General features: G+C 33.1%; 1 protein-coding gene across 1 annotated transcript; it reads left to right on the top strand.

The window, feature by feature from the left end:
- Positions 1-172: 172 nt before the first annotated feature.
- LOC126892754 (protein CNPPD1) lies at positions 173-26,576 on the top strand. The gene is made up of 5 exons (XM_050662438.1): positions 173-354; positions 412-505; positions 15,803-16,008; positions 16,068-16,196; positions 19,915-26,576. Exons 1-5 carry the CDS (start codon positions 313-315, stop codon positions 20,653-20,655), a joined length of 1,212 nt encoding a protein of 403 aa, XP_050518395.1. The 5' UTR covers positions 173-312; the 3' UTR covers positions 20,656-26,576.
- Positions 26,577-27,171: the final 595 nt, after the last annotated feature.

Here is a 27,171-nt window from a genome sequence, read left to right as displayed (position 1 = left end):
AAAAGAAGAAAAAATGACAGATGACAGCCCAAAAAGAAGAAGAAATGACAGATGACAGCTCAGAAAAAAAGAAGAAGAAATGGCAAATTAACTTTTGGGGGATTTTTTTAAAAAAATGTCATTTTTGGGGGAATTTGTAATTCAGGTTGGGAGAATTGTATAAATCGGTCTGGCAACCCTGTAACATTTTGCGATTTAATTAAATACAGAAGGACTACACTTTGCAAATTATTTATATTTGCAAACGTAGCAGTCAGAATTGCTCAGTTTAAATGCGGTAGATAACATTTGGCATAATAATAGTGTTTTAACATGTCTAAAATATCTAAAGATTGTGGGGATATGCCCTACATGGTAAGTAATTGAACTATATTGTACCATATTTTGAATCATACATGACTCATTTTTTAGTTTGGAGATCGAAAGAAATATTTGTCAAGAATAACGAAGACCCTTTATTATGGAAAACTTCCCAAAACTGATTGTCTAAGTCTACCCGTTACAGGTGATTCAAAATGAAATAATAATTACATTAACTGATTCATTCCACCAAAACTCATTTGATCCAAATTGGTATCTCAAAATATTTTTGTTATTGTAGATTGTATAAGTTATCTTCTAGGAACAATAACATTTTAAGGAAATATAAAATATCTTCATTATCAGAGGTAGATATAGTTTTAACACAACAGGTGGTAACCAACGTAGTGTGGTACAACTGTCTAGTATTTAGTAATTATTTTTTTGCGAAGTTAGTTACATACATGTGCTAATAGCAATGAACTGTCAACACTGATGGAATGGCCCCGTCCCATTCCAACAGTGAAGCGAGATAGGCGCCAACATACAAGAGAGAGGTTCTAGCACTTCTAGAGAGACAGACAATTTTCAGGTAAAATTTGCTACAACTACAACGTACCTGACTAGCACTGTCCGATTATCTTCCCTCCTTTACCTGATTATCTTCTATCTCATCCTGACGCCATTAACTTCGTTTTATGGCGATTCCATCAGTGTTGACAGTTCGTTGGCTAATAGCCAATATTAAGAATAAACAAACAATGGAAGAACAATAATACAGTGAACTCTCTCTATAACAAACACAGATATTACGAGTTTCGCTTATAACGAGGTACACTAGAAACACCTCTATAACAAGGCATATTTGGTTATAACGAGGAAAAATGAAATCAAAGAATAATATGTTCCTCTACCTAGTTTTAGCGCAGTAATGGCTTTAAATAAATACCCTAACAGCCTGTATATAGAAATGCTCAACATCTGTGTTATTATCAAGGCCAGTGCTGTAATAAACTTCTTCCTTTATCTTCCAATATTGAATATTACAGGAAATTTACAATTTATGATGGTGAAGTCTCATTGTTCAAGTCGATCATCGATACCTAATAAACTACGTAAGAGGCATCAAAACATTTCAAAATTATCGTTGTCTGATATAGAGAGATCTGCTTATAACTAGGAAATTAGTCCGCCATTTAAGTTCTCGTTATTGGGACCGTGCAAGTTCAGAAAAGCGACACCTGGTTTCATAGCTCGGCAACATTTTTAGCACTTTTAATTATATTGGCCAATCATATGGTCCTGGTTACTGGATAATTGTCAAGGCCATAGTCCAAAAAAAATAATAAGAAGAAAATAAGATTTAGGTTAGTTATTAAAACGTAAACAATTGTATGTAGTAAATAAAATTAGTTATTAAAATGCAGTACTGCAAGCAAAATACAATTAATTAAATTTACCTTTATATAATAATTGCATATCATTACAATGACAATTTCAATTGACAATATGAATTATTTAAAAAAGTTGCAATATTTCTCTGCTATTCTCGCACAATCGTTTCGCATATCCCTTCCAAGTACTTGCACACCGCGAATAGGGGGAGTCTACTGTATAATACTATAAACAGCGCAAATAATACAATTATTTACTGTAATATGTTAACTTATAACACCTGAAATTATATATTTTGAATACAGTAGAACCCCGATTATCCGTGCTCCTTGGGACCGGACGTGGCGGAAGTTCCCTATTGGTGAAATTAGGCAATAACTTTCAAAATAAAACGAATATTTATTCTTAAATTGAAAATCATAACAGAAAACAAAAACATATTTTTCCTAAATTAAGCTTAACCTTTTCACTGCTGCTAGTTATAAAGGTAATATGGTCTCTGGTACGACTGTTTTTTTTTGGTTGTTAGATCGAACCAGGTGGCCATGGGGCCCGTGCTGCAGCCTGAGTAGGCTTATTGCACACCGTTCGGTCTCGGGTTAAACCATCATTGGGTTTTTGTCCCCAATGGGTTCGGGATTACTTAACTTGAAGTTAAGTCGTCTGTTACCTATAAGAGGTCCATTCTCCCAGCTAGCAGGACAAGACCCTTTATTAGGTTCTTTACCTGACTTCTGACACTTAGGTTCGAGTTTTCGACCCTGTATTGCAGTCGCCATTGGGTTTGGGCTGGACAGTGAAATATGACATGTGAGGCAGTTTCATCTGCCTCCCCACATTTCCTGCAAACAGGGTCTCCGTGAAAGATCCCCATGTTGTGCAGGTGTTTTCTTAGGGTGCAGTTACTGCCCTAAGCTTTTTCCTTCCAAGTCGTAGGGCCTCATCGGTTAGCGAGGGGTTTGGCCGCCCCATCATTAACTTGCTGTGCCGCTGTCCTGAAATATCGTTCCAGTGTCGGGTGTGCTGCGCAAGGATCCGAGCCCTCTCTCGCAAGTGAGTCGGCTCTTTCGTTTCCTTCAACCCCCGTATGTCCCGGCACCCACCCGAGTTCCACTCGGTTTCGGTAGGCCAAGGTTTCCAGGTGTTGTACGGCTGTTTCATGCCTGTGCTGATCAACCTGGTTGTGACTGTTAATTTGTGGGGTTAGATTCTTGAAATGTATAAATTTTTAAATGTATTGTAAAGTTTGATATAGCATGCCTAACTGTCTTTTATGGGCAACATAAAATATGCAAACAATATCTGATTCACGCGGTTGTCGCAGCAAAGGTCAAAAAAGGCTTCGCGTATTTACCCGGTTCCCGTTATACAGGCCCGAAATTATTTTACGTATATATCCGGTTCCCGCAGGGAAAAGGTTAAAAAACAAAACTTGAATCATTCAAATTCAAAATATCTTCTATTAAAAAAATTGTAAGCAACACACTTATAGCAAATTGCCACAATTGAATAATAAGTGTCTAATATACAGTGGTACCTCGACATACGAGGGTAATTCGTTCCGTAACCTTGCTCATATGTCAAATTGCTCGTATGTCAAATCAATTTTCCCCATTGAAATTAACTGAAATGTCATTAATCCGTTCCAGTCCCAAAAAAACCACCTTAGTTGTTTTTGTTAAGTGTTTTTAAATAAGAAAAATGTGAAACGCTTAATTTTCATCAGTGGTCTTCACTTTTTTCGTCACACTTTGCTCATTTTCATCTGCAGCTCGTTTAAAAAAACTGTCCAAAGAGGTTTGTTTCTTCCTCCCTTTCATAAATCGCTCATGCCTTCTCACATATGATGCTTTGTGTTAAGGTTCCTCCTTGAAGCTGCTTCCTTCACCCACACCATCAGTAGTTTCTCCATCTTTTCATGAAGAGAGGTTCGGAGCTTGGAAATTATTGTAACGCCCTTAGCTGGCATTATACCCTTTATCAACTCCTTCAAGTTAAAAGTAGGTAGTCAAAAAGAGGCATGAATTTTAATGAAAAGCGGTTCCTCATATCTTAAATTTTGCTCTCATCTCAAAGCAAAACATCGCTCCCTCAGCGGCTCGTATCTCAAAACACTCGTATATTATGGCGCTCGTATATCGAGGTACCACTGTACATACAAAATTACAATTACAACTACTATTAGTTAAAAGTTAAAATGTGTGATTTAAAAGCTCATACACAGAATATGGTTCTAAATCCAATAAAATGCTTTTTATTTCAGTTCTAAATATAATAAAATTCTGTTGCAATTTAATTCCAACAGGTAATTTGTTAAAAAATTGTATACACGAATATGTAGGTCCCCTCTCTGTTGCGACTAGCCTATGTAAAGGGAAATTGAGCCCTAGATACCTAGTGGGTATGCTGTGTTTTGGCTCAGAATGTGTAAACCTATTCTTGAATAGGAACAGTAAACACTCATATATATAAAGCCCTGCCACCTTTAATAATCCTAACTCCTTAAATTTTCCCCTACAGGTCCTTCGAGCTTTTATCTGGAGCATTGTTCTTATTGCTCTCTTCTGAGCAATGAATGCTCTATCAACATCATGGGACATAATCCTTTCAATGCGGAAAGCACACCAGTGCACTTTGTTCATTTTGATAAAATGCGAAAGGCGCACTGGTGCGCTCTCGTCACATTAACTTTTAATTTAAACAGGGTGAGGCAGATAACTGGCCTATTAGAAATATCTCGAGAACTAAAGGCAACAGAATCATGAAAATTGGAATACAGGGGTTTTGAAGGATGATCTAATAAATGAACATATTTTCATCACTTTGTAACTTCCGGTTATACTGGAAGTTGATTATAACTTCGTTTTTTTAAATGGGACACCCTGTATATTTTTACATTTTTGGATTCTCTTCGATGTCTTCTTTCTTAAAATATGAGGATTTGTAATGTTATACAGGGTATTTTAAAAGATAATTACGTTTTTTTATTAATTTCATAGCAATATTCACACCCTGTAGAATTGTAGCAGTTTGACAACTAAAACTCTACTTACGTTCAAATGATTTTTAATATAGTCTACTATTGTTAAGAATCATTAGTATATAGCTAAATTTTTAATTTTAGTATACAGGGTTGGTCGAAACTCGGAATGAGTATTTTCTGAGTTTTCTTAAATGGAACACCCTGTATTTTAGTATTGTAATGAAATGATATTTTATGGTACTTTTTTATTTCTTAAGCATTTAGGCATACCTAACTGCTTTAAATTGTGCTTAATTGTTAGTCGCACCAACAATCTTAACCACGTAGGTATTTTGATAGCTAAACCATTATTGGTAATTTTAAGGATCAGTCTGGATTAATATGTATTTATTTCTGAAAAATTATTTGTGATTGAATATTTTCAAGGCCAACCTAATAAAATTTTACGTATTTTTTCTTGCAATTAATGTTTAGCTTGAATCACCAATAACTCACAAATTAAAGCAGTTAGGTATAGGGAATACTTATAAAATAAAAAAGTACTATGAAATATCATTTCATTACAATACTAAAATACAGGGTGTTCTATTTAAGAAAACTCAGAAAATATTCATTTTGAGTTTCGACCAACCCTGTATACTAAAATTTCAAAATTAGCTATACTAATGATTCTTAACAATAATAGACTATATTAAAAATCACTTGAACGTAAGCAGAGTTTTTAATGTCAAACTATTACAATTCTACAGGGTGTGAATATTACTACGAAATTAATAAAAAAACGTAAATATCTTTTAAAATACCCTGTATAATATTAGAAAATTTCATATTTTAAGAAAGAAGATATTGAGGAGAATCCAAAAATGTAAAAATATACAGGGTGTACCATTAAAAAAAAACAATTTATAAGCAACTTCAGGTATAACCGGAAGTTGCAAAGAGATGAAAATATTTCCATTTAATAGATCATCCCTCAAAACCCCTTTATTGAAATTTTCATGATTCTGTTGCCTTTAGTTCTCGAGATATTTCTAATAGGCCAGTTATCTGCCTCACCCTATATAAGTAGAGCATGATAGCACAGTGCAACTCTATTTAACGCCGCACTGAAAGGGTTAATGTGAACCAGAACTACAAAAATCTTCCCAGCAATACAGATTAGGACTTTTCAAGGATTGTCATCTGTTTCGAGCTTCTGTCATATGTTGTATAATCTGTGTATAATATTAATATACACGGATTATACGAAATATGACAGATTTTCAGATTATTCGAAACAAATGACTGTGAATGAGAAGCCCTATTAGATGATATTAGGAATCCACAAACTTTTTACTTTATTTCTAACCTTCTTGTTGCTTGGAACCTTATGGGCGTAACCTGAAAATATTTCACATATTTCACTGTAACATTTATATCTGAATAGGGCTTGCCTGTGAATAAATAAATAAATATATATTTGAAACCATATTTCATTATTATGTCGCCATCTATACTAAATTTACAATCAAGATGCAGTAGCAATAAACAAACCAACAACAATTAACAAACCAAGACATGTTAAATGCTACTAGGAGCACTCCCAAATCATAATTTACAATGTATAAACTTTGGAAATGATGATTTGGGTTTTACAATGTACAGTCGACTCTCGTTAATTAGAAACTCTAGGGACTCTTAAAATATTACGAATTATTGAGTGTTTGAAATATCAAATGGTTCGAAATTTGTGAGAGAAAATAAATAAAACTTCGAATTATTAAGTTTTGATTATTTATTAACTGCTACATATTCAATAACGATGACAAAAGTTTAGAGGTATTACATTCGTGTACATACATACATGTATGTATTCCTAATGTGAATTCATCAATCTTTGGAAAGACTGTATTATACTGGTTTGCTTCAAAGCACATTGCTGCTGCTCAGACTACTCAATAATTTTTTTTAAGAGAAAAAGTGCCTGAAATGCTTTTTCATCACTTTCGTTTTGTAGACAGAAGGTTTGTAAGGTATCGAATGAGGATCTTGCTTCCTTAACTGACACCTGTGCCAAAGGTTCTGATGTATCGTACTCATCTTCATCGTTACTTTTTTCATTCGTATCTGTCGCAGATAAAATTTCGCCATCGGTTAGTGAACCTGAGACAGTAACATCTTCATCCACTTGAACAAAGTCAGAAAAACTCACACCGTTGATGTCAACTACTAATGGTTTTATTGCTGGTTCTTCATCATCTTTGAATTGTCGAGTGTTGGACGCCGATGAGTTCGAATTAACACGTCGTTTTGTTATATAGCAATGATGTTTTTCGTTCGAATTACCAAGTGTATAAAAATGTATTGATTTAGTTCGAAATATAGAGAGATTTTGTAGGGAACTCGTGATAACTTTAAACTATAGAGAGATTCGAATTATCGCAGGTTTGAATTAACGCGAGTCGACTGTATATACATTGTAAATTATGATTCGCTAGTGCTCCTAGTAGCATTTAACATGCCTTGGTTTGTTTATTTCTTCTGAATCTTGATTGTAAAGTTAGTATAGAAACAATTCAAAATATTTCAAATATCATTCGATGCAGAACTCTTTAGATTCACATTAAATAGAATCCTTTACAAAAACCAATTTTGTACAAAATGTCGTTTGGAACCCTATGGTTCTGAACCCTCGATATACTGAAACTTTTATAAGTTTAGTATACACTCCTACTATTTCTAGTAATTCATCTTTTTTCAATGAAAGAATTATGACAACTTTATTTGAGCTATTAATAGTGTGAGATAGGAATTTTTGTGTTGTACATTTCCTACTCTGAATCTATCAAAATGTGTCTTGAGTTGAGCTAACAGAGTTTTGTATATGGAGGATTTTGATAAAATCAACAAGTAGGTTGCCAAATTTAACGATCTTGTGTTTATTTTGTAAAAAAATAATAAATTGTCATAGTCCAGGCAGAATCTGTAGAAAAACGGACTATAATGGTCATTTTCCATAGGAGTCTACTTTTTTGCTGGAATAACTTTGAGATGTGCCTTATATTAATAATATTGATAAGCGCCAACCATAAATCTCGTGCTTAATTTTTTATTTAAGAAAATCTGAAATAAATCGAAAATTTTTGCTTTTTGCACCCATATGTGTGCCTACAACTTGAGAGATAATTGCTCCTAGAAAAAAAATATACATAGAAGGAAAAAGTTTAATTTTTCAATTTTAACTAGTATTTCACTAGCTAGAAATTGAAAATTTAATGCTTATTGTTTAAAAAAAAGCTCAATAATTGGGAAAAAAGTGCAAAACATGTGACTGAAACAAGTTTTGTTAGGATCAGTTTAATAGTTTTTGCATAATAATTTTGCAAATTTGCAAAATTATATTGGGTCCGAAAGCACTTAACACGTTCGGTGCCTATCTTGAACAAACGCCACTTGGCTGGTACCATGTACTTAAATGGTTCATTTAGTAACACAATAACACCGCTGACACTCATGCGTCGTCAGTACCCTCGATGAAACCGTCGCAACAATACACTGTCGTTCTGGACGCCGAACGTGTTAACAAAGAATATATACTCTCCTAGAAGAAGAGTTTGAGTGGAACAGATGGTCATGTTTATTTGTCCCTTGAAAATACCGTAGTCATTGACAGTCCACATGCACCTACTCAGTAGGAACACAAAATCCTATGCTGAAACGTTACAGGGCAGTAAGTGCCCTTCTATTAACTTCTATATTCTTTGGTGTTAGTAGCTGAAAATCAATATCTAAACTTTTCAGCTATAATCACTAAGGCCCGGTACTTTATGTCTCGATTAAACCTTGGTTAGTTAACTGGGGTCTAATCGGGACCTCTGTAGGGTCTCTTGCGTTGTAATAAATGCAATTATAATAATTATTATTATACTTATTTATAACTGTAATATATTCTTCTTCTTTTATACAGTGAGCACGTAAAGGTTGGAATAAATTCATTTTCTCGAGAATGAACAATTTTGGAAAAAAATCCCGAAACAGGTCAATTTTTATTTTAAAATTACGACTTTTTGGCATACATATCATACTTGTGACGTCATCCATCTGGGCGTGATGACGTCATCGATGATTTTTTTAAATGGGAATAGGGGTCGTGTGATAGCTCATTTTAAAGGTAATTTAATTCTCTATTCAGTAATATAAACATTTACATAATTATTTGTACAGGGTGTCCAAGAAAACATTTTTTTAATTTAATTTATTGACATAAAAAGAAGAATGCATGTAATTTATTTAATCCAAAATACATTTTATTGCTCTCAGAAAACAAAAAAATGTTTATTTGAAAAATATTCAATGCTTTTCGCTTAAACTAAATGTTCAAACTGTCCAGAGAAAGGTGGGTGGCGGCTTTGATATTGAATTTAAGCAAAAAACAATATTTATTTGTCAAATAAACATTATTTCCTGTTTCTGATAGCAGTAAAATGTATTGTGAGTTAAATAAATTACACACGTTCTTCTTTTTATGTCAATAAATTTAATTTAAATTTTTTTTTTGGATACTCTGTATAAATAAATATGTTAATGTTTATATTACTGAATAGAGAATTAAATTACCTTTCAAATGAGCTATCACACGGCCCCTATTCTCATTTAAAAATTTTTAAGATGACGTCATCACGCCCAGATGGGTGACGTCACTAGTATGATACATATGCCAAAAAGTCGCAATTTAAAAATAAAAATTGACCTGTTTTGGGATTTTTTTCCAAAATCGTCCATTCTCGAGAAAATGAATTTATTCCAACCTTTACGTGCTCACTGTATAGGCAGTACTGCCTGTTTTTCTTCAACGGTGCCTTTCATTCTGCCCCTAAGTTGTCATTCCATCTTTTCCTTGGGCGTCCTATACTTCTCCTGCCTAACGGTGACTTGTCCCTGGCAATTCTTACTATCCTTGATTCAGACATCCTGCTTATGTGCTCATTCCACTCTTCTTTTCTGTTCTTTACCCAGGTATTTATATTGTCTACCCCACATATACGTTTGATTTCCTCACTTCTTACCCTATCCTGTAGTCCTTTTCCAGCAATCCTTTTTAAGATCTTCATTTCGTTGGTTTCCAGATGTCTTCGTGTTTTGCTTGTATCTGGTCTTGTTTCGGCCGTATAAGTCATAACTGGCCTAATAACTGACTTATATATTCGGGCCTTTGTTTCCAATTTTAGGTGTTTGTTTTTCCAAATTGTGTCGTTTAGGTATCCGGCCGGCCGTTCTACTGGCTTTAGTTATTTGGTCTTTTACCTCTTCTTCGATAACTATAATAATAATAATAATTGTAATTGCATTTATTACAACGCAAGAGACCCTAAAGAGGTCCCGATTAAACCCCGGTTAAGTAACCGAGGTGTAATGTAGACATAACGTACCGGCTCTAAAGCTCTCAAACATACTTTGAAAAAATGAAATAGGCTAACTAGGAGAGTTTTTTAAATTTGCAATTTTCCAAAGCGCGTTTGTAAGCTGGAGCGTTGCTTTATGTGTAAAAAACTTTTCAACTACTTTAAGTGCTTATTTTGAGCCAAGCATAATTTTGCAGATTTGCAGTTTATTGCAGATGTTGGATTGCAAAATTATTATGCAAAAACTGGTCCTAACGAAATTATCACGTTTCAGTCATATTATAGAGATTTTCTAGGCGGAATATGCAAACTGTGTGTTATGGTTAAGGGGTTGAAAAAAATTCGAGAAATACTTACTCCATTATTTTTGCATTTGAAGGGTACAGGGGAAAAAGGAGGAATGTCAGAAATTTTCATTTTTTGCTTTAATAATTCATTAGATAGGTTATATTCTGTACTTTACTATACGTAAATAACACTGGCTAAAAATGGGTTGTGTCATGATATAACACGAATAATAAAATACATATAGAGGAGAAGAAGGTGGAATGTCAGTTGTGAATCAAGCAGAAATAAGTTAAAACGCTTTTATTGTTTTCGCATGAAACCACAGAGTAAACATATCAAACATGATTTTTAAAAAATACCATATACAACAAAACATATCATTAATATGAGTCTTATACCTTTGAAAACGCTCTCCTGAAAAATTCAACAAAAGTGACATTACTCCTTTTTCTCTGTACCCTTCATTTTTTCCCGATAACTGTTAATTTTTAAACAATGAACATTAAATTTTTTAATTTCTATCTAGTTAAGTAAGAGTATCATGTAAAATTGAAAATCGAAAATTTTATCTTTTACAGAGTGAGTCAAAGAAAAAACAGTCCACCTCGATATTTGGCAGTATTTATTAGATTTTAACGAAATGACGAAACAGGTTGATTTTTGATCTAATGGGGACACATTTTTACGATACATACATCTGCCATTTGTCAACCCCTCACTTTCATTTCCCGCACCCCTTATTTTTAAATAGGGAATAGGGGTCGTGTGCTAGCTCATTTGAAAGGTTATTCAATTCTCTATTCAGTAATATTAACTTTGAATAATTATCTATGTCCAAGAAAAAATATTTTGGATTTAATTAATTTACACAAAAAGAAGAATGTATGTAATTTATTTAATTCAAAATACATTCTACTACTGTCACAAAACAGAAAAATATGTTTTTTGATAAATAAATATTGCTTTTCGCTTAATTTCAAATGTTCAAGCTGCCACCCATCTGCGTCTTGGTAGGTTGAATATTGAATTTAAGCAACAAACAATGTTTATTTATCAAATAAACATTTTTTTCTATTTTCTGTCAGCAGGAAAATGTATATTGAGTTAAAAAATTACGTACATTCTTCTTTTTGTGTCAATTAATTTAATTCAAAATAATTTTTCTTGGGCACCCTGTATAAATAATTATGTTAATGTTAATATTGCTGAATAGAGAATTGAATAGCCTTTCAAATGAGCTATCACACGACCCCTATTCCCTATTTAAAAATAAGGGTTGGGGGAAGTGGAAGGGAGGGGTTTGACAAATGACAGATGTATGTACCGTAAAAATGTGTCCCCCTTAGATGAAAAATCGACCTGTTTCTTCATTTCCTTAAAATCTAATAAATACTGCCAAATATCGAGGTGGACTGTTTTCTTTGGCCCACTCTGTATAAAAAAATAAGCACAAGGTTTGTGACTGGCACACATCGTCATTATTGATACGAAGTATATCTTGACGTCATTCCAGCAAAAATATCAACTGTTAAATTAAAAAGTCATCATCACCATCATCCAACCAATTTACGTCCACTGCTGGACATAGGTCTTCCCCCAATTGTTTCCACACTTCACGGTTTTGTGCTGATTGTTGCCAGTTTTTACTAATCCGCCTGATATCATCTGTCCATCGTGTAGGCGGCCTTCCTCTACTGCGTTTATCTTCTCTTGGTCTCCATTCCATCAGCTTTCGTGTCCATCTTGAATCGTTCATCCTGGCGACGTGTCCTGCCCAGTTCCATTTGAGCCTGGTGATACGTTCTACAACATCTGCGATACCGGTTCTTTGTCTGAGCTCTTCATTTCTTATTTTATCCCGTATGGTTCACCCAGCATGTATCTTTCCATACGCCTTTAAACAACCCGCTTTTTCGACGCTGTTGCCTTGGTTAGAGTCAGTGTCTCTGCTCCATATGTCATTACTGGCAGCACACATTGATCAAGCACTTGTCTTTTTAAACCGATCGGTATACTGCTCCTAAACATGTCTCTCAGAGCTCCGTAGGCTGCCTAAGCAAGAGTTAATCTTCTTTTTATTTCGCATGTTTGGTTATCTCTGCCAATTCTAATTCCATGGCCCAAGTAAATGTACTTTTCCACTAGTTCTACTTCTTGTTCACATATAATCAGCTGTCCACTAGGAATCAGATTAGTCATATATTTAGTTTTAGAAAAGTTCATTTTCAGGCCTATTTTCCAGCAGATAGCATCTAACTCATTTAGCATTTCCTTTACTTCTAGGTCATCAGTTATAAGGACTATGTCATCTGCAAAACGAAGATGATTTAACTTTTCTCCGTCTACTGTGATCCCTTTATTGTCCCAGTTGAGCATCTTAACCCTTAAACGCCCAACCTTTTTTAGCCCAAGTACGCCCAAGGGTGGGTAAAAAATATCCACCTCGAAAATAGCTAATATATTTAATGAGAGTTGTTGGAAATGCATTAAACTTAAGAATCTTGTGCTTAATAAACACATCTTCTAAAATATTCAATTTACAAACCTTACAACAAAATTACAATGTACATCAAAATTAACATACCAGTAAAAGCCCGTAATTCAGATTTGTCGATTTTCTCCACATTCTTCCTTTCAGCCTCCTCATTGGCGGATAATTATGTTGATTATGTAATTATACGTTGATAATTATGTGGATTATGTTCCTACCTACGAGAAATTATAGAGAAACCTTTAGTAACAAGTCTTACCAAGGGTGTACTTTTTAAGCCCACCCATATTTAGCTCAAGATATTACTTTTATTTTCGAAAATATCGGTAAAACCAAATTAACATTCGAAAAAGGGCTGTATTTTTAACAATAAATAATTTTTGAACAATTTTTAAACACGTATTAAATATGTTACAAGGGAATACGCATTAGGTGGACATTTTTTACCCATCCTTGGGCGTTTTAAGGGTTAAAGGCATATTCCAGAACAGTTATGAATAGTTTTGGCGAGAGTGCGTCGCCTTGTCTTACGCCGCGTTCTATGCTTATTTGTTTGGTTTTATCATGTAACACTCATTGTTGCCTCTTTATAAATATTATAGATGAGTGTACTGTAACGATAGTCAATGCGGCATTCATTTAGAGCTTCTAAAATGCTATCCAGCTCTATCGTGTCAAAGGCTTTATGAATATCCACGAATCCTAGGACAAGGGGCTTATTATATTCTATTGACTTTTCAATTAGTAACTTTACTGCCTGCAGATGGTCGTTTGTTCCAAAGTTTGATCGAAATCCAGCTTGTTCTTTTGGCTGGTAAAAATCTAGCTTCTTTTCTACTCTTGATGTCACTACTTTTGTAAAGAGTTTGTATAAGTGGTTTAGCAGGCTAATGGGTCTGTAATGTTCTGTCTGTCTTATCTCCCTTCTTATACAAAAGTATCGTTACTGTGTTTTTCCATTTTTCAGGTATCGACTTTTGATGAAGGCATAAGTTGAAGAGATTTTTTATTTTACCTATAAGAATGTGGCCTCCGTTTTTAATGGCCTCTATTATATATTCCATTTTTCTTTTTTCTCAGTGCTTGATGGATTTCACTAGTGGTTATCTCTGGTAGTATTTGGGAGCCTTGGTTTATTATTTTCTTTGAAACCGTTTCCCTCAGATTATTTTGATTTAGCCTTTGGCTCCTATATAGTTCCGAATAAAATTTTTCTACGATATTTAGTAAATCTTCTCTGTTTGATGTTATTTCGCCCTTTTTATTTTTTAATTTATGTATTTCGCATTTTATGTTTCTTAATTTCCGTCGTAAAACTTTCAAACTTTTGTTTTCTTCTATGGTTTTCTGGATGCCTTGAGTTTTAAACTTCCTTAGATCTTTTCTTATTTCCTTTGACACTTTCTTGTTGATGTCTGTCAACGCATTTTTTTTTCAGTGTTTTCGCTTCCTCTCATTTTACTTCGAGTTTTGATTAGTTCTCTAGTTTCTGGGCAGTTTTTTCATTGACTTTCTTCAATGGCTCTAATTATGTTTTCATTTAAGTTATTTATACTTTCATCTGAAGTTGTATTTCATTCCAAAGCAGCGTTTATATGGTGTTGGTATTTATCAATACTTAATGGGGGCGTCCAGGCTTGCAAAGTTTTCTTTTTTATCAAACGATTTCGTTTGACACTGATAATGTAATCTATTTCATTTCTTGTTTTACCATCAGGATTTTCCCACGTCCACCTTCTATGTAGTTTTTTAACGAAAAAACTGTTCATTTGGAACAGGTTATTTTGTAGAAAAAAACCTAAGAGTGTTTCTCCCTGCTCATTTCTATCTAGAGTTCCAAAATGTCCTAGTGATGTCTCTGCTTCGTCTTCTTTAAGGCCTAATTTTGCATTAAAATCCCCACACAGGATGGTAAAGTGGGTGGGTGTGTCTTTTAGAGCTACAGATATATCATCATAAAAGTCTTCAACTTCTTCGTTTGGATGTTGTGTTGTTGGAGCGTATACCTGGATAATTTTCAGTTTATACCTGTTGTTGAGCTTTAGGGTTACATAAGCAACTCTGGTAGACACACTTTTTATATCAACTACGTTCTTCTTATGTTTTTTATGGATGAAGAAACCGACTCCTCCAACTGCTTCGGTTTCGGAGCCAATGCTGTAGGAGAGGTGTCCTGATTTCAGCGTCTTTAAGTTTTCACCACGGTGTCTTATTTCGCAGACTCCTATTACGTCCCATTTAATTTCTTTGATTGCATCTTCCATTTCGAAGAATTTTTCTTCTGACAGTAGAGTTCTGGCATTATAGGTGGCAACGTAGAAAGAAAAGGGTTTTCGTATTTCTCGTTTCGTCAGTTTTTTGTCCCCCCTCCCCCCCCCCCCCAGAATCCTTGGGACAGACTGATAAATCACTGTGAGACTCTGGATTTATCCTACTCACCTGAGTCTTTCCGTCTTTGTTTTAAAATCTGACATTTCGATTTGTTTGAGGGGATGTTGACAACATAAAACACCACGCTTGCCGAACGGGTTGGTGAGTCGCAGTATAGAAGCCAATCAAACTGCTGCAGTCTTGCCTCCTACTATCCAATATTAGGCCGGTCCTGGATCAATTCCCATGCGCCCCAACATGGTACTGGAAATGCTGCTTACCATTTTCAGGAATATTTATCGACCTTCCGGTCTAGATCCGTAATGTTCTGCGTTAACAGGGGCACCTCGTGTAGGATGCGGCTTTTCACCATGCATTACGGTCTTGACTAGAGAGAGGCTAAGGCTCCTCTTGGAAGAGCTATATTCGCTTCACCTAGCTCTATAAGATTGAGAGGACCAGTGTTCAGTCAATCTGATACAAAGGTACTGACTCCCCAATCCTACTAATCCCCAAAATGTAAAAGTAAAACTGTTAAATTCAAAGGAGATCCCGCCTTGAGTAATAGTAAAATTTACATCAAAAATTTTTTAGAACTGGCTGCCGAAATATTTTCCGAAGCAAAACGAGGCAAATCTTTGGAGAGACTACACTGTTACAAAGCTGCACAAATCTCAAGAAACGCCTGCGTAGCTCCATGCTCTCTAGTGTTAGCCCTTCTTTATTTGGAAAGACTGAAAACATGTAATGCACAGTACCTGGAAAAAGTTGCACCTTCGGATTTGTTTCTTGTATCATTGGTAAGAGTGTTAGATAATTACCTAATAGTTCATTTTGATCATGCAGATGTTTGTTTCAGATGGTTTCTTGTAAATTCTTATTTGATGATGGAGAAGGAGATGATGTTTTTGTAGATGAATGGGCTGCATCTGGAGATATTTCTATTAAAAAATTGGTTCGACTGGAAAAGGATTTCTTAAATGCTATGGTATGTTAACACATATTAAAGCTACCGTTTGCTCTCCCGAGATGCATCTCGGGACAGCCAGTGGTAAGTTTTAGGATCCTGACTGAAAATACATACTTGAAAAACTAAAAGTGCAAAATTTGGTATGTGGGGTTATAGGTATTATAATATTTGTAACAACTTTTTTCGATATCTCTAACGCCAAGCAAAATATCGAAATTTTCGATATCTCTAACGCCAAGCAAAATATCGAAAATTTACACTGTTCGTGGATTCGCAGTAGGCTGCGTTTAAAATTTAAATTTCAGTTGACTAAAAAATGTGAACCATCAACTTGTATGATTGTGCAAAATTTCAAATCTGTATTTATTTTGATAGCCGAAATATTATAATGAACTGCTCGTCAAAATTTAGGGATATAGAAAATTATGCTGATTTTCATAGTTGACTTTTTCGCGAACAGACGGAATCCGCTATTTTTTTTATTTTAGCTTTTTCTTTAGTATTTACACAGTTGTGCAAAGGTTTACTCAAACTTATTTAAGAAAAAAATATGTTTTTCTTGTGTTAAGTTTGAGACACCCTGTAGGGAGAACGAGGTACAAATGTGAGTGAGTATACATCAGAATAATATTGTAGTCTTATGTTTTGTGAACATGGTGTTGTTTGAATGTCCCTGATATCTTTAGAAACAAAAAAAATAGACGGTTTTGTAATTTAACATGTGTTTTAACCGAAACAAAAGTTTGAGACACGCTGTAGGGAGAAAAAGTTACAAAGGTGAGTATACCCCGATATTATGTTGTAGTCTCATATTTTTTTAATATTTTATTTTTTTAATTTCTCTGATATCTTTAATAACAAAGAAACTAGACGGTATTAATCCTTAATATGTTTTTCTATGTTTCACATGTGTGATGTGACGCATGACGTCAGTTAAAACACATATTAAAGAGTAATATCGTCTAATTTCTTTGTTATTAAAGATATCAGAGAAATTAAAAAAATAAAATATTCACAAAATTTGAGACTAGAACAAAATATCAAGGTATACTCACCTTTGTGTCTTTTTCGCCCTACAAGGTGTCTCAAACTTTTGTTTCGGTTAAAACACATGGTAAATTACAAAACCGTCTATTTTTTATTTCTAAAGATATCAGGGATATTCAAAAAACAAAATGTTCACAAAACATAAGACTACAATACGATTTCAATATATACTCCCATTTGTACCTCGTCCTCCCTACAGGGCGTCTCAAACTTAACATAAGAAAAATATTTCTTTTCTTCTACCCGGTATAAGTACAAAAAAAAAAAGAATGAGTAAACCTTTGCATAACTGTGTAAATACTAAAGAAAAGTCTAAAATAACAAAAAAAATTAGCGGAATCTGTTAATCTGTTCACGAAAAAATCTACTATAAAAATTCAGCAGAATTTTCTATATCCCTAACTTTTGACGAGCAGTTTACTTATACAGAGAGAGTCTGTAATTTGGAATAAATTCAATATCTCAAATACTAATTGTTTTTTTGAAAAATGCTCAGACCCGTCGATTAGTATTTCAAATTGTCCTTTTTGACATGCAATTATAATGAATACAGGGTGTCCCAATTTAGAGATATGACGTCATCGTTGATTTTCTTAAATGGCAACACTGTCATTTTGATAGCTATTTTGATAGGGTGTGTAAAGTTATACACAACTGCAAAATATCAAATTTTTATTCTCTACCATTTACAAGATAATAGAAAATAACAAAGTTATATCTGTAATTTGGAATAAATTCAATAATTAAAATAATAATTGTTTTTTTGAAAAATGCTCAGACCCGTCGATTAGTATTTTAAACTGACATTTTTGACATACAATAATAATGTATACAGGGTGTCCCAATTTAGAGATATGACGTCATCGTTGATTTTCTTAAATGGCAATACTGTCATTTTGATATGATGTGTAAAGTTATACACAACTGCAAAATTTCAAATTTTGTTCCCTATCATTTACAAGAAAATAAAAAAGAACAAAGTTATGAAAAACAAGTAATCAAATAATAATTGAATTTAATTATTCCAATTAAGCAAATACTCATAATGTTGGCCCTCAATTATTGCCAAATTGTCAATGGGCAACGTTATGAGCATTTGCTTATTTGAAATAATTAAATTCAATTATTATTTGATTACTAGTTTTTCATAACTTTGTTATTTTTTATTATATTGTAAATGATAGGGAACAACAATTTGAAATTTTGCAGTTGTGTATAACTTTACACACCCTATCAAAATAACTATCAAAATGACAGTGTTGCCATTTAAGAAACTCAACGATGACGTCATATCTCTAAATTGGGACACCCTGTGTACATTATTATTGTATGCCAAAAATGACAATTTGAAATACTAATCGAGGGGTCTAAGCATTTTTTAAAAAAACAATTAGTATTTTAGTTATTGAATTTATTTCAAATTACAGACATAACTTTGTTATTTTCTATTATCTTGTAAATGGTAGAGAATAAAAATTTGATATTTTGCAGTTGTGTATAACTTTACACACCCTATCAAAATAGCTATCAAAATGACAGTGTTGCCATTTAAGGAAATCAACGATGACGTCATATCTCTAAATTGGGACACCCTGTATACATTATTATTGTATGTCAAAAAGGACAATTTGAAATACTAATCGACGGGTCTGAGAATTTTTCAAAAAAACAATTAGTATTTGAGATATTGAATTTATTCCAAATTACAGACTCTCTCTGTATATCCCAGTAAATGACAGTTTTGGAGTGTAATTTTTAGGGGCAACTCCGAATTGCACAAAAATTTGGATTTAGGTTCTACTTACCCTCCAATTTAAAGTTGAATTTGTGCTGTTGGTTGCTTTTACTTAGGAGTGACAGTCACCCCTTCTCGGAGGTGAAAAAGCGCGAGTTAAAAATAAGCCCGGAAATGGATAAATTGACTGATCGTAAGCAACTTTCATTCTATAGAGTTTTTTATGTAAGTCAATACTTTTCGAGTTATTTGCGATTGAAAATGTTTATTTTTCGACAAAAAAACTACGTTTTCAAACGGTTTTTTCACAAATACCTCAAAAATTAAATATATAATCGAAAAAAATATTTTTAGCAAAAATGTAGCTTAGAAAAAAACGAAAAGAGTTGTGTTTTCCTTAAGTCTATAGATCCAACAAAAGCATATTTGTAGCTCATGAAAAATTCGTTTTTATTCGTCCAATTCCAAATCGAAGTAGACATTATTTTAGGTTCTTTGGATAATCGGAAACAAAAAAGATCTTTTTTAGTTTTTCTCTAAAGTTAATCGTTTTCTAGTAAGAAACAGTTTAAAACTGAAAAAAAAACGAAACATGACGATATTCGAGGTCAAAAACACAAATAAAAAATATAATTTGTGAAATTACGAAATACATAAAAATTCAAGCTCTAATCTTCTTCTATCAGCTCCAGATAAGAATTTTTGACACGTTTTATTCTAACGGCGAAACGTTAATAAAATTATATTTTTCAATTTAATTGTGGCTTATTTCCCATCTAAATAGTTAATTATAAAAATGCCACAAGGAAATAGCTTCAGAGCGAATATTACTAATATGCGATTTTAAGATTCGATTCCGGCAATTAAATAGCTGGTAAATAACTTGTCTTCTTTTTTTTTGCTAATTTGCCTAGAGTATTTAGCATATGAGTAATATTGATTATTTTGTTTCAGAATTGGGAAATTTTTGTAAATGAATCAAAGTTTTATGAGAAGCTCAAAGACATAGAAAATATATTAGCAATACAGCAAGGCAATGCTCGTGGCCACTTTACTTATACAGAACTTCATACCTTATCATCATTAGTAGAAATACAAAAGATAGTGAACTGCATAGTCGCTGTGGGTGCTATATTGGCTGTAACATATCTAGCTGGATTCCTAACTCTCCTAACATCTGTTCATATGACAAGCAAAGTACCTGGAACTGTTTTATACCAGAAAAAGATAGAAGAAAAAACAGAGACAGTAGCACCTTTCACAGATGACGTAGTTGAAAACTGGACCGATTTTAACCTAAAGACTGATCTTGATAATAAACTGAGAACCCCAGTAGTGGTAGATATGTTGAAAACTAGTATATTACTAGCTTCTATAAAAACCAATTCCACCTCATTTGAGACTAACAACAACTTCGAGAACATTTCTTGGGATTACTGGAACAATCCCGTAATGGACTGGTTGGCTAAGTCTTCACAGATTATCTCGTCTTATGCTGATGAACTACAGTTGAACTATTTACCTTATTACCTGGAGACTGCTGTGATTAATATGAAGCATATTGAATTAGAAGACCAAATTCATAAGGCTACCAAAACAAGGATTCAAGATCAAATGGAGTCTTCCTGGCACACTGAATGGATAGAGTCTATAAAATTTGGGGTGTATACAGAAACTGTTTCTTTTGGCTCATAAATGAGTAAAAAATAGTGAATTCATGAATAGTTACATATTTTTCTACATTAAGAATATTTACATGATCTTTGTTTTTTTTTGGTGTATTCAGGTTTGTTTATAATTGATAGCTTATTTTTCATGAGTCTGATCATTTCTTGTTGAATTTCATGCCTTGTCATATCTTATAATTGAGGGGATTTAAACTATAATAAAAGAAAAACTTCGCAAAAATAAATGTTTTTGCATAAATGACAAAAACAAGCAAAACCATCATTTACTTTTCTATCTTTACTTAGATTTGAGTACTAGAAAGTTCCTCTTCTGTCCTTTTCCGAGACGAATGAAAACGGAATGTGATTGCAAGGAATCCTTTTTGTTTTCTATATTCGTCGTCTGCGGTCTTATAAATTGTTAGAGTCGCAGATTAAGGATGTACCAGAAAGAACTTTCAACATGAAAAGTCTAGATTTAAGGGGCTATCCTAGTGTAAAAGTACGAAGTTCATATACTTTTTTGGGAATTTCTAAAATAAAAAGTACTGTGCCAATTATTTTGAAAATTTGCATAGGAATTTGTTGTAAAAAGAAGTACATGTAAAACAATTTTCATAAAAAAATATTATGGAGTTATGCGCTATCTACTGGCATCGTGAAAATAAAAACATGGCTCCACTGCTGCAGTGATTGGGACTAATAGAGATCCTTTTTTTGAGTGAATTTGATGGCCTTGGCCGAGCCAATTAGCCAGACATTTTGTTATTTTAAAAACAAACAAATTTGATTTTTCAATCAGAGGAATTTTTTCCATATTTCTAACTCTAAATACATAACAAACTAACATTATTATCTACAATTATTATCTAAATAATTTTCTGTTTTGGTTGTTCATTTTTTTTTGTAAATTTTTATTTTTTTTGTATTTTTTTGCATTTTTTTATATTGTTAATTTGTTTTTTTTATTAATTTTTTTATTGTTATTTTTTATAAATTGTTTTTTTTTTACTACGCTAAGACGTAAACCCGATTCATCCTCGCGGAGGTTTACATCTTCTTAGTTTTTTTTTTCTTTTTTTTATTTTTTCTGTTTTTGTTTTTTTTTTTTCCTTTTCTCTTTTTTTTGTTCTTTTCTTTTTTCAATTATAATATACAATAATTACTTAAATGTACAGGATTTAATATTTAATAGATTTAATATTTAATAGATTTAATAGAGATCCTGAAACATAAAATTTCAAAGTTATTATTGAAACATAAGTTATTTTCTATACCATCAACTAGGGGTTTTTTGATCGGATAAAAAATGTCAATTTGGCGGTTTTTGAAACTGAAAATGTTTCAGATAATTTTTAAAAAAAATTTCAACACTTCGCCATTTTTCCAAATTTTAAAATTTTTCAAAAATCCTAGTTGATGGTATAGGAAATACCTTATATTTCAGTAATCACTTTTAAATTTTATGTTTCAGGATATTTATTAGTCTCAATCACTGCAGCAGTGGAGCTATGCTTTTATTTTGACGGTGCCAGTAGATGGCGCATAAATCTTTTAATTTTCAATATTTTGTTATGAAATTTTCATTTTGTTATGAAATTTATCAAATTTTCAAAACAATTGGTACAGTACTTTTATTATAGAATTTCCCGAAAAAAGTATATGAATTTCGTACTTTTACACTAAGATAGCCATTTAAATAACTATTTACCATTTTAATGGTGGATTCTGCATCTGAGACTCTTCAATTTGTTAAGAGATGTCGCTGGATCGCGTCCCGATGGGAATTTGAATGATCTTTCAAATTCCCCTTAAATTGATGGTTGAGCTGTTTTTCGATTCAGAGGAGTGCATGCTAGCGCTGTTGAAAAAGCCTGAAACGGTGGAAACAGCTGCCCGGCGATTGTGCATCCCTCTGAATCGAAAACAAGCAAAACTATCATTTACTTATAAATGTTTTTATTTATGGAAAATTACTTGGTACATTTTGTGTTATTATTTCACTTATTTTGAATACTTTTTTAAGGCCTTGATTTGAAAGGATACTAAACGATTCACCAAAAATAATATCCAACACATTACAGGCAAAGGGATACAAGTGAAGTTGTACCTGTTTGGCGCAAACTGTTTTTAAATATTTCGTAAGTTGTCAAACTAAAAACTGCGACGTACCGCCACCAGTAGGTTAATTCACCTGTATCTCATTGCCACTAAATTTTTAGTACTATCTAGTATTATTTTGTGCACTTAACTCAGTTTACAATATTTTGTCACTTGTACCTCTTAGCATCTAATCCCCTCAATTGTTCTGTTTCATTTTCTAATTGTGTTGTGTTGTTTATGGCTTGAATATGTTTGAATTTTCCTTCTTCTTCTTCTTTTTGTATAGACATGACTCTGTTTGTTTTCTCAATGTGCCTCTCTTGTAAGTTGTTGTTCCATCGTTTTCCTGGTCTTCCCACTAACCGTCTTCCTATTGGGGATATAAGTAATTCAAATATTTTTCATATTTACGGTATTACTCCATTCGGAATATTTCTTATAAATGCATTTACAGCCACACCGATCATATTGGCAGATAGAACATAAAAAGTTGTACAAGAAGAACACTGTAACTCAAAATTGCCAAAAAATGTTAGTTACTACGTTATTATATGCTTTTCTTCTTCTTTTTCTTTTTGTATAGACATGACTCTGTCTGTTTTTTCAATGTGCCTGTAGTAAGTTGTCGTTCCATCGTTTTCGTGGTCTTCCCACTGACCGTCTTCCTATTGAGGAACCGTCTCTCGCTGTCCTTATTACTCTATTTGTTGTCATTCGGCTAATGTGGTCGTTCCATTCTATTCTTTTGTATCTTACCCAGTTATTAATATACACCTTGCATCTCCGTCGTATATCTGTACTTCTAGCTCTGTCTCATACAGTCTTACCATCGATTTTTCGAAGGGTTTTCATCTCCGCTGTTTCGAGCAATCTTTTTGTCCTCTCGGGTCGTGTTTCTGCCACATATGTCATTATTGGTCTGATGACTGTGTTGTAAATTCTGTCTTTCATTTCTTTTCCGATATTTTTATTTCTCCATATTGTGTCATTCAGTCAACCTGCGGCTCTGTTTGCTCTATTCACTTGATCTTCCACTTCTCTTTCGAGCCTTCCGTAGCTAGATAGTGTGATGCCTAGATATTTAAACTCCATCACTTGTTCTATTATCTGGCCCTCCAGCTCCAATTTACACCTTATTAGATTTGCTGTTATAACCGTGCACTTAGTCTTTTTTTGGGGAAATTAACATGTTAAATTTTCTGGCGGTTATGTTAAATTGGTGCAGCATACGCTGTAGATCATCTTCACCTTGAGAAATTAGTATTGCATCGTCTGCATATCATATTATTTTAAGTTGTTTTTCTACCATTTGGTATCCGTTTTTAGTTCCTACTTTTTTAATTATTTCATCCATGATCAGGTTAAACGATAAAGGACTCAATAAATTTTCCTATTATGGATTTTATTTGTCTTACTCATTTGGACATTTGATAACTTTTTTATAGCTTTCTCTACATAGTTATTGCCTTTGGTAATCATATCTTATTTAGCATATTTAATATTTCTGTTGCTTGATTATTCTTTTTAACTACACTCGTGTTTTATACTGAAATAATGCTTCATAGGTATGAAAATTGACTTTCCCGTGTGGTCTTCATCCAGAGCTATTTTGCTGTTCTCTTTGTCGAGGAATTCTACAAGCACATTTGTTTTTGTCATTCCAACCTACTCTTAAAGCCCGATTCTCATTAGACGTGCAAGGAACCGGACCGGCAACGGCAAGGCACATGCTCGGCAAAGATTGTTTCGAAATGAACGTCGCATGCAAAGCCCGTCGCTTGCCGGTGCCTGCCACGCATAGTGTGAATTACATCCGGTGAAGTGCATAAGATTTTATGTAAAATGTATCTTGCCGAGCCGATGCCTTGCCCATGCCGAGCACTTGCCTTGCATGCTAGTGAGAATCAGGCTTAAGTGTGCTTAAGCTATCGATAATGATTCTCTTTCATTCTATTCATGGAAGTCTGGTAATAAAATATAGTTCTTGTAACAGATCTTCATATAAAGTTCGTGACAGCTAATGGCACTATTATATCAGATCAAAGAGAGATCTGATAAAAACAAATAGCAAGGTTATACTAAAATCATGGACAGAGCCTCAGTCAATGGAGAAAGCTTAACAATACCCACTTTATGTAACGTTCATGAATTCACTATGTAACGATATATTTTGATTTTGAGTTTTCGAAATCATCGAATCTAAAAAAACCAAAATGCCAAATTTGTTATGATTATTTTTTGAAAAATTTTAGTTTTCGACTTTTAGGAATGTAGGAACATTTGTTTAGGACTTCCTTAACATAAAATGTCGTGCACAACCCAGTTGTTACATTTATTTTTGATATATACCTCCGAAAAAAATCAAACTGTCAACAAAACTTTTTATCAAATCCTATTTTTGCAAAGTTTTATCTGAATATAGGATATACTGAATTCGCTAATCTGAGACACAACTGTCTAGTGATTTTAGAAATTTGTTTTTGGAAGTTAAGTTGCTAGACGTGACTGGAAATTACTACACAACCAAACATGCCTGCTCATAGCCAATATTATTAATAGTAAACAGACATAAATAACATAAACCATACGCCAATTAATAATTATTTATTTACACCATTATAATGTATTGATAACAAACGAGAAAATTATTTATCGTACAAATTAAAAATATTTTGATATAATGAATGAAATAAATTCCACAAAATTTTATGAGTTTAGTATACACTCCCACTATTTTCAATAACTCTTCTTTTTTTAATGAAAGATTAAGTTGATTTGAGCAGAAAAGAGTGTATGGTAGGAATTTTTTGTTTTGTATTGTTTTGTGTTCGCTCGGCTGAGCGAATTTAGTTTATCAATTCATTTCAACTAAAATTTTACAAATTAGAATGGGACTTTGGTCAAAACCCGAGAATAAATAATAAACAAAAGCTTCAGTTTTCTTGGGTTGAGTTTCAGTGTGGGTATAAAGTACACTTTGGCACGCACAGGCATAAAGATAAAAAATTGATAACTTTTTATCGTACAAATGATGAAATTAAATTATAACTACATAACATTATTTAGTGGAATTCTCATAAAACTGACAATTCTGAAAAGATCTGGTGATAGATTGCCAGCAGCAAATTTTGATTTATGTTTCATTATCTGCGTATCAAGTTTATGTAAGGAATAGCCTGTCTACTACCTTTTATATACCCTTCAGCAATTGACATACTCTTCTATCCACCGTGCTGCTTCAACTTTGTCATACGGGCTCCAGCGTCTGCCAGAAGAGTTGTCGATGTTCGACGAAGACAGTGACCTGTAAACTTGTCACGATCCCTCAAACCCGTATATCTTCCAAGGAAAAAGGGGTTGTTCCAACTGGTTGTACAGTGGCCTTGTCTATAGGTCAGAAATAATCCTTTTTTCTGAACAATCACGTAGCCATAAAGACATGTAATCTATTAGTAGCTTCAAACTATTCATGTTGTCTTCGTCAATATTGGAAATAATGCGTCTTTTGTCAGTTTATGTTTCTGATAAGTTTACCACAAAAACTGATATTTTCGCAAACTGCAGTCTTATGACTCACTTTTACTTTTGCAAATATGTAATAGGTAAAGTTTTGCTGGTAAAAAAAATAAAAGTTTGAAAATGAAAAGTTTTGTTGGTGCTTTAAATTTTTAACGGTAGTTAATTTAACCAAATATATGCTTTAGGTATACTAAAATTAATTTTGTTGATCAGTATTGTGATTTAAAAACTTTTTATGTTCTCTTATCAAAAATTTGTTGAAACAATGTTACCTTATGGCTAAATTCTTAATAAGTGCCTAATCAAATAAACGAATAATCAGTTAAATGTTTTGGTGTTTACTATTTGTACTTTCACCACAGATGACGAGTGTAATATTAGTAGACGAGGGAAGCAAAGAAGCAAACTAAGAAAAATATGATGTTAGAAGAAAGATATAAACTAAAGCTAAAAGTAAATGATAATGGTTTTACCTAAATGCATGAGGAAAGAATTGTCAAAAAATAATGCAACTATACATGCTTACTTTGGCATCTTACGAAAAGGTCATCTAACAACGAAGTATTTAAGCCCAATTACAAGTAAATAATATTAAATTAAGGATTGATACAGATAGAAAGTAAAAGAAGATATGACAAATTTTATAATACACCTAAACGAGGAAGTAATTGTTAAAAGGCAATAGAACTACAGTAAAAAACTTGTTTGCTACAAATGAGAGAACACATGGAAAAATAGAATTGTGGAAAAAGGAGTCAGCTGAAAAGGTTAAAGGGAAAAAGGTATTCATTAATGATGATCTGACAACCAAAGAAAGAGAAAAGACGTAACTGAGAAATGTAAAAACTTAAGAACAAAGTAGGTTTTAAAAATATAGTAGATGGAGAGGAATGGAGATGGGAAAAGGATTTTTAAAAACATT

Source organism: Diabrotica virgifera, chromosome 9 (assembly GCF_917563875.1).
Source record: "Diabrotica virgifera virgifera chromosome 9, PGI_DIABVI_V3a".
Classification (NCBI taxonomy): Eukaryota; Metazoa; Arthropoda; class Insecta; order Coleoptera; family Chrysomelidae; genus Diabrotica; species Diabrotica virgifera.
This window is presented reverse-complemented; position numbering and strand designations above follow the sequence as displayed.

Bases quoted from the DNA above. Each gene is read 5' to 3' on its own strand.
- LOC126892754 (XM_050662438.1), top strand. From the start codon at position 313: ATGTCTAAAATATCTAAAGATTGTGGGGATATGCCCTACATG. The intron at 355-411 runs GTAAGTAATTGA...CTCATTTTTTAG, and splicing joins GTGGGGATATGCCCTACATG to TTTGGAGATCGAAAGAAATA. The intron at 16,009-16,067 runs GTAAGAGTGTTA...TGTTTGTTTCAG, and splicing joins ATTTGTTTCTTGTATCATTG to ATGGTTTCTTGTAAATTCTT.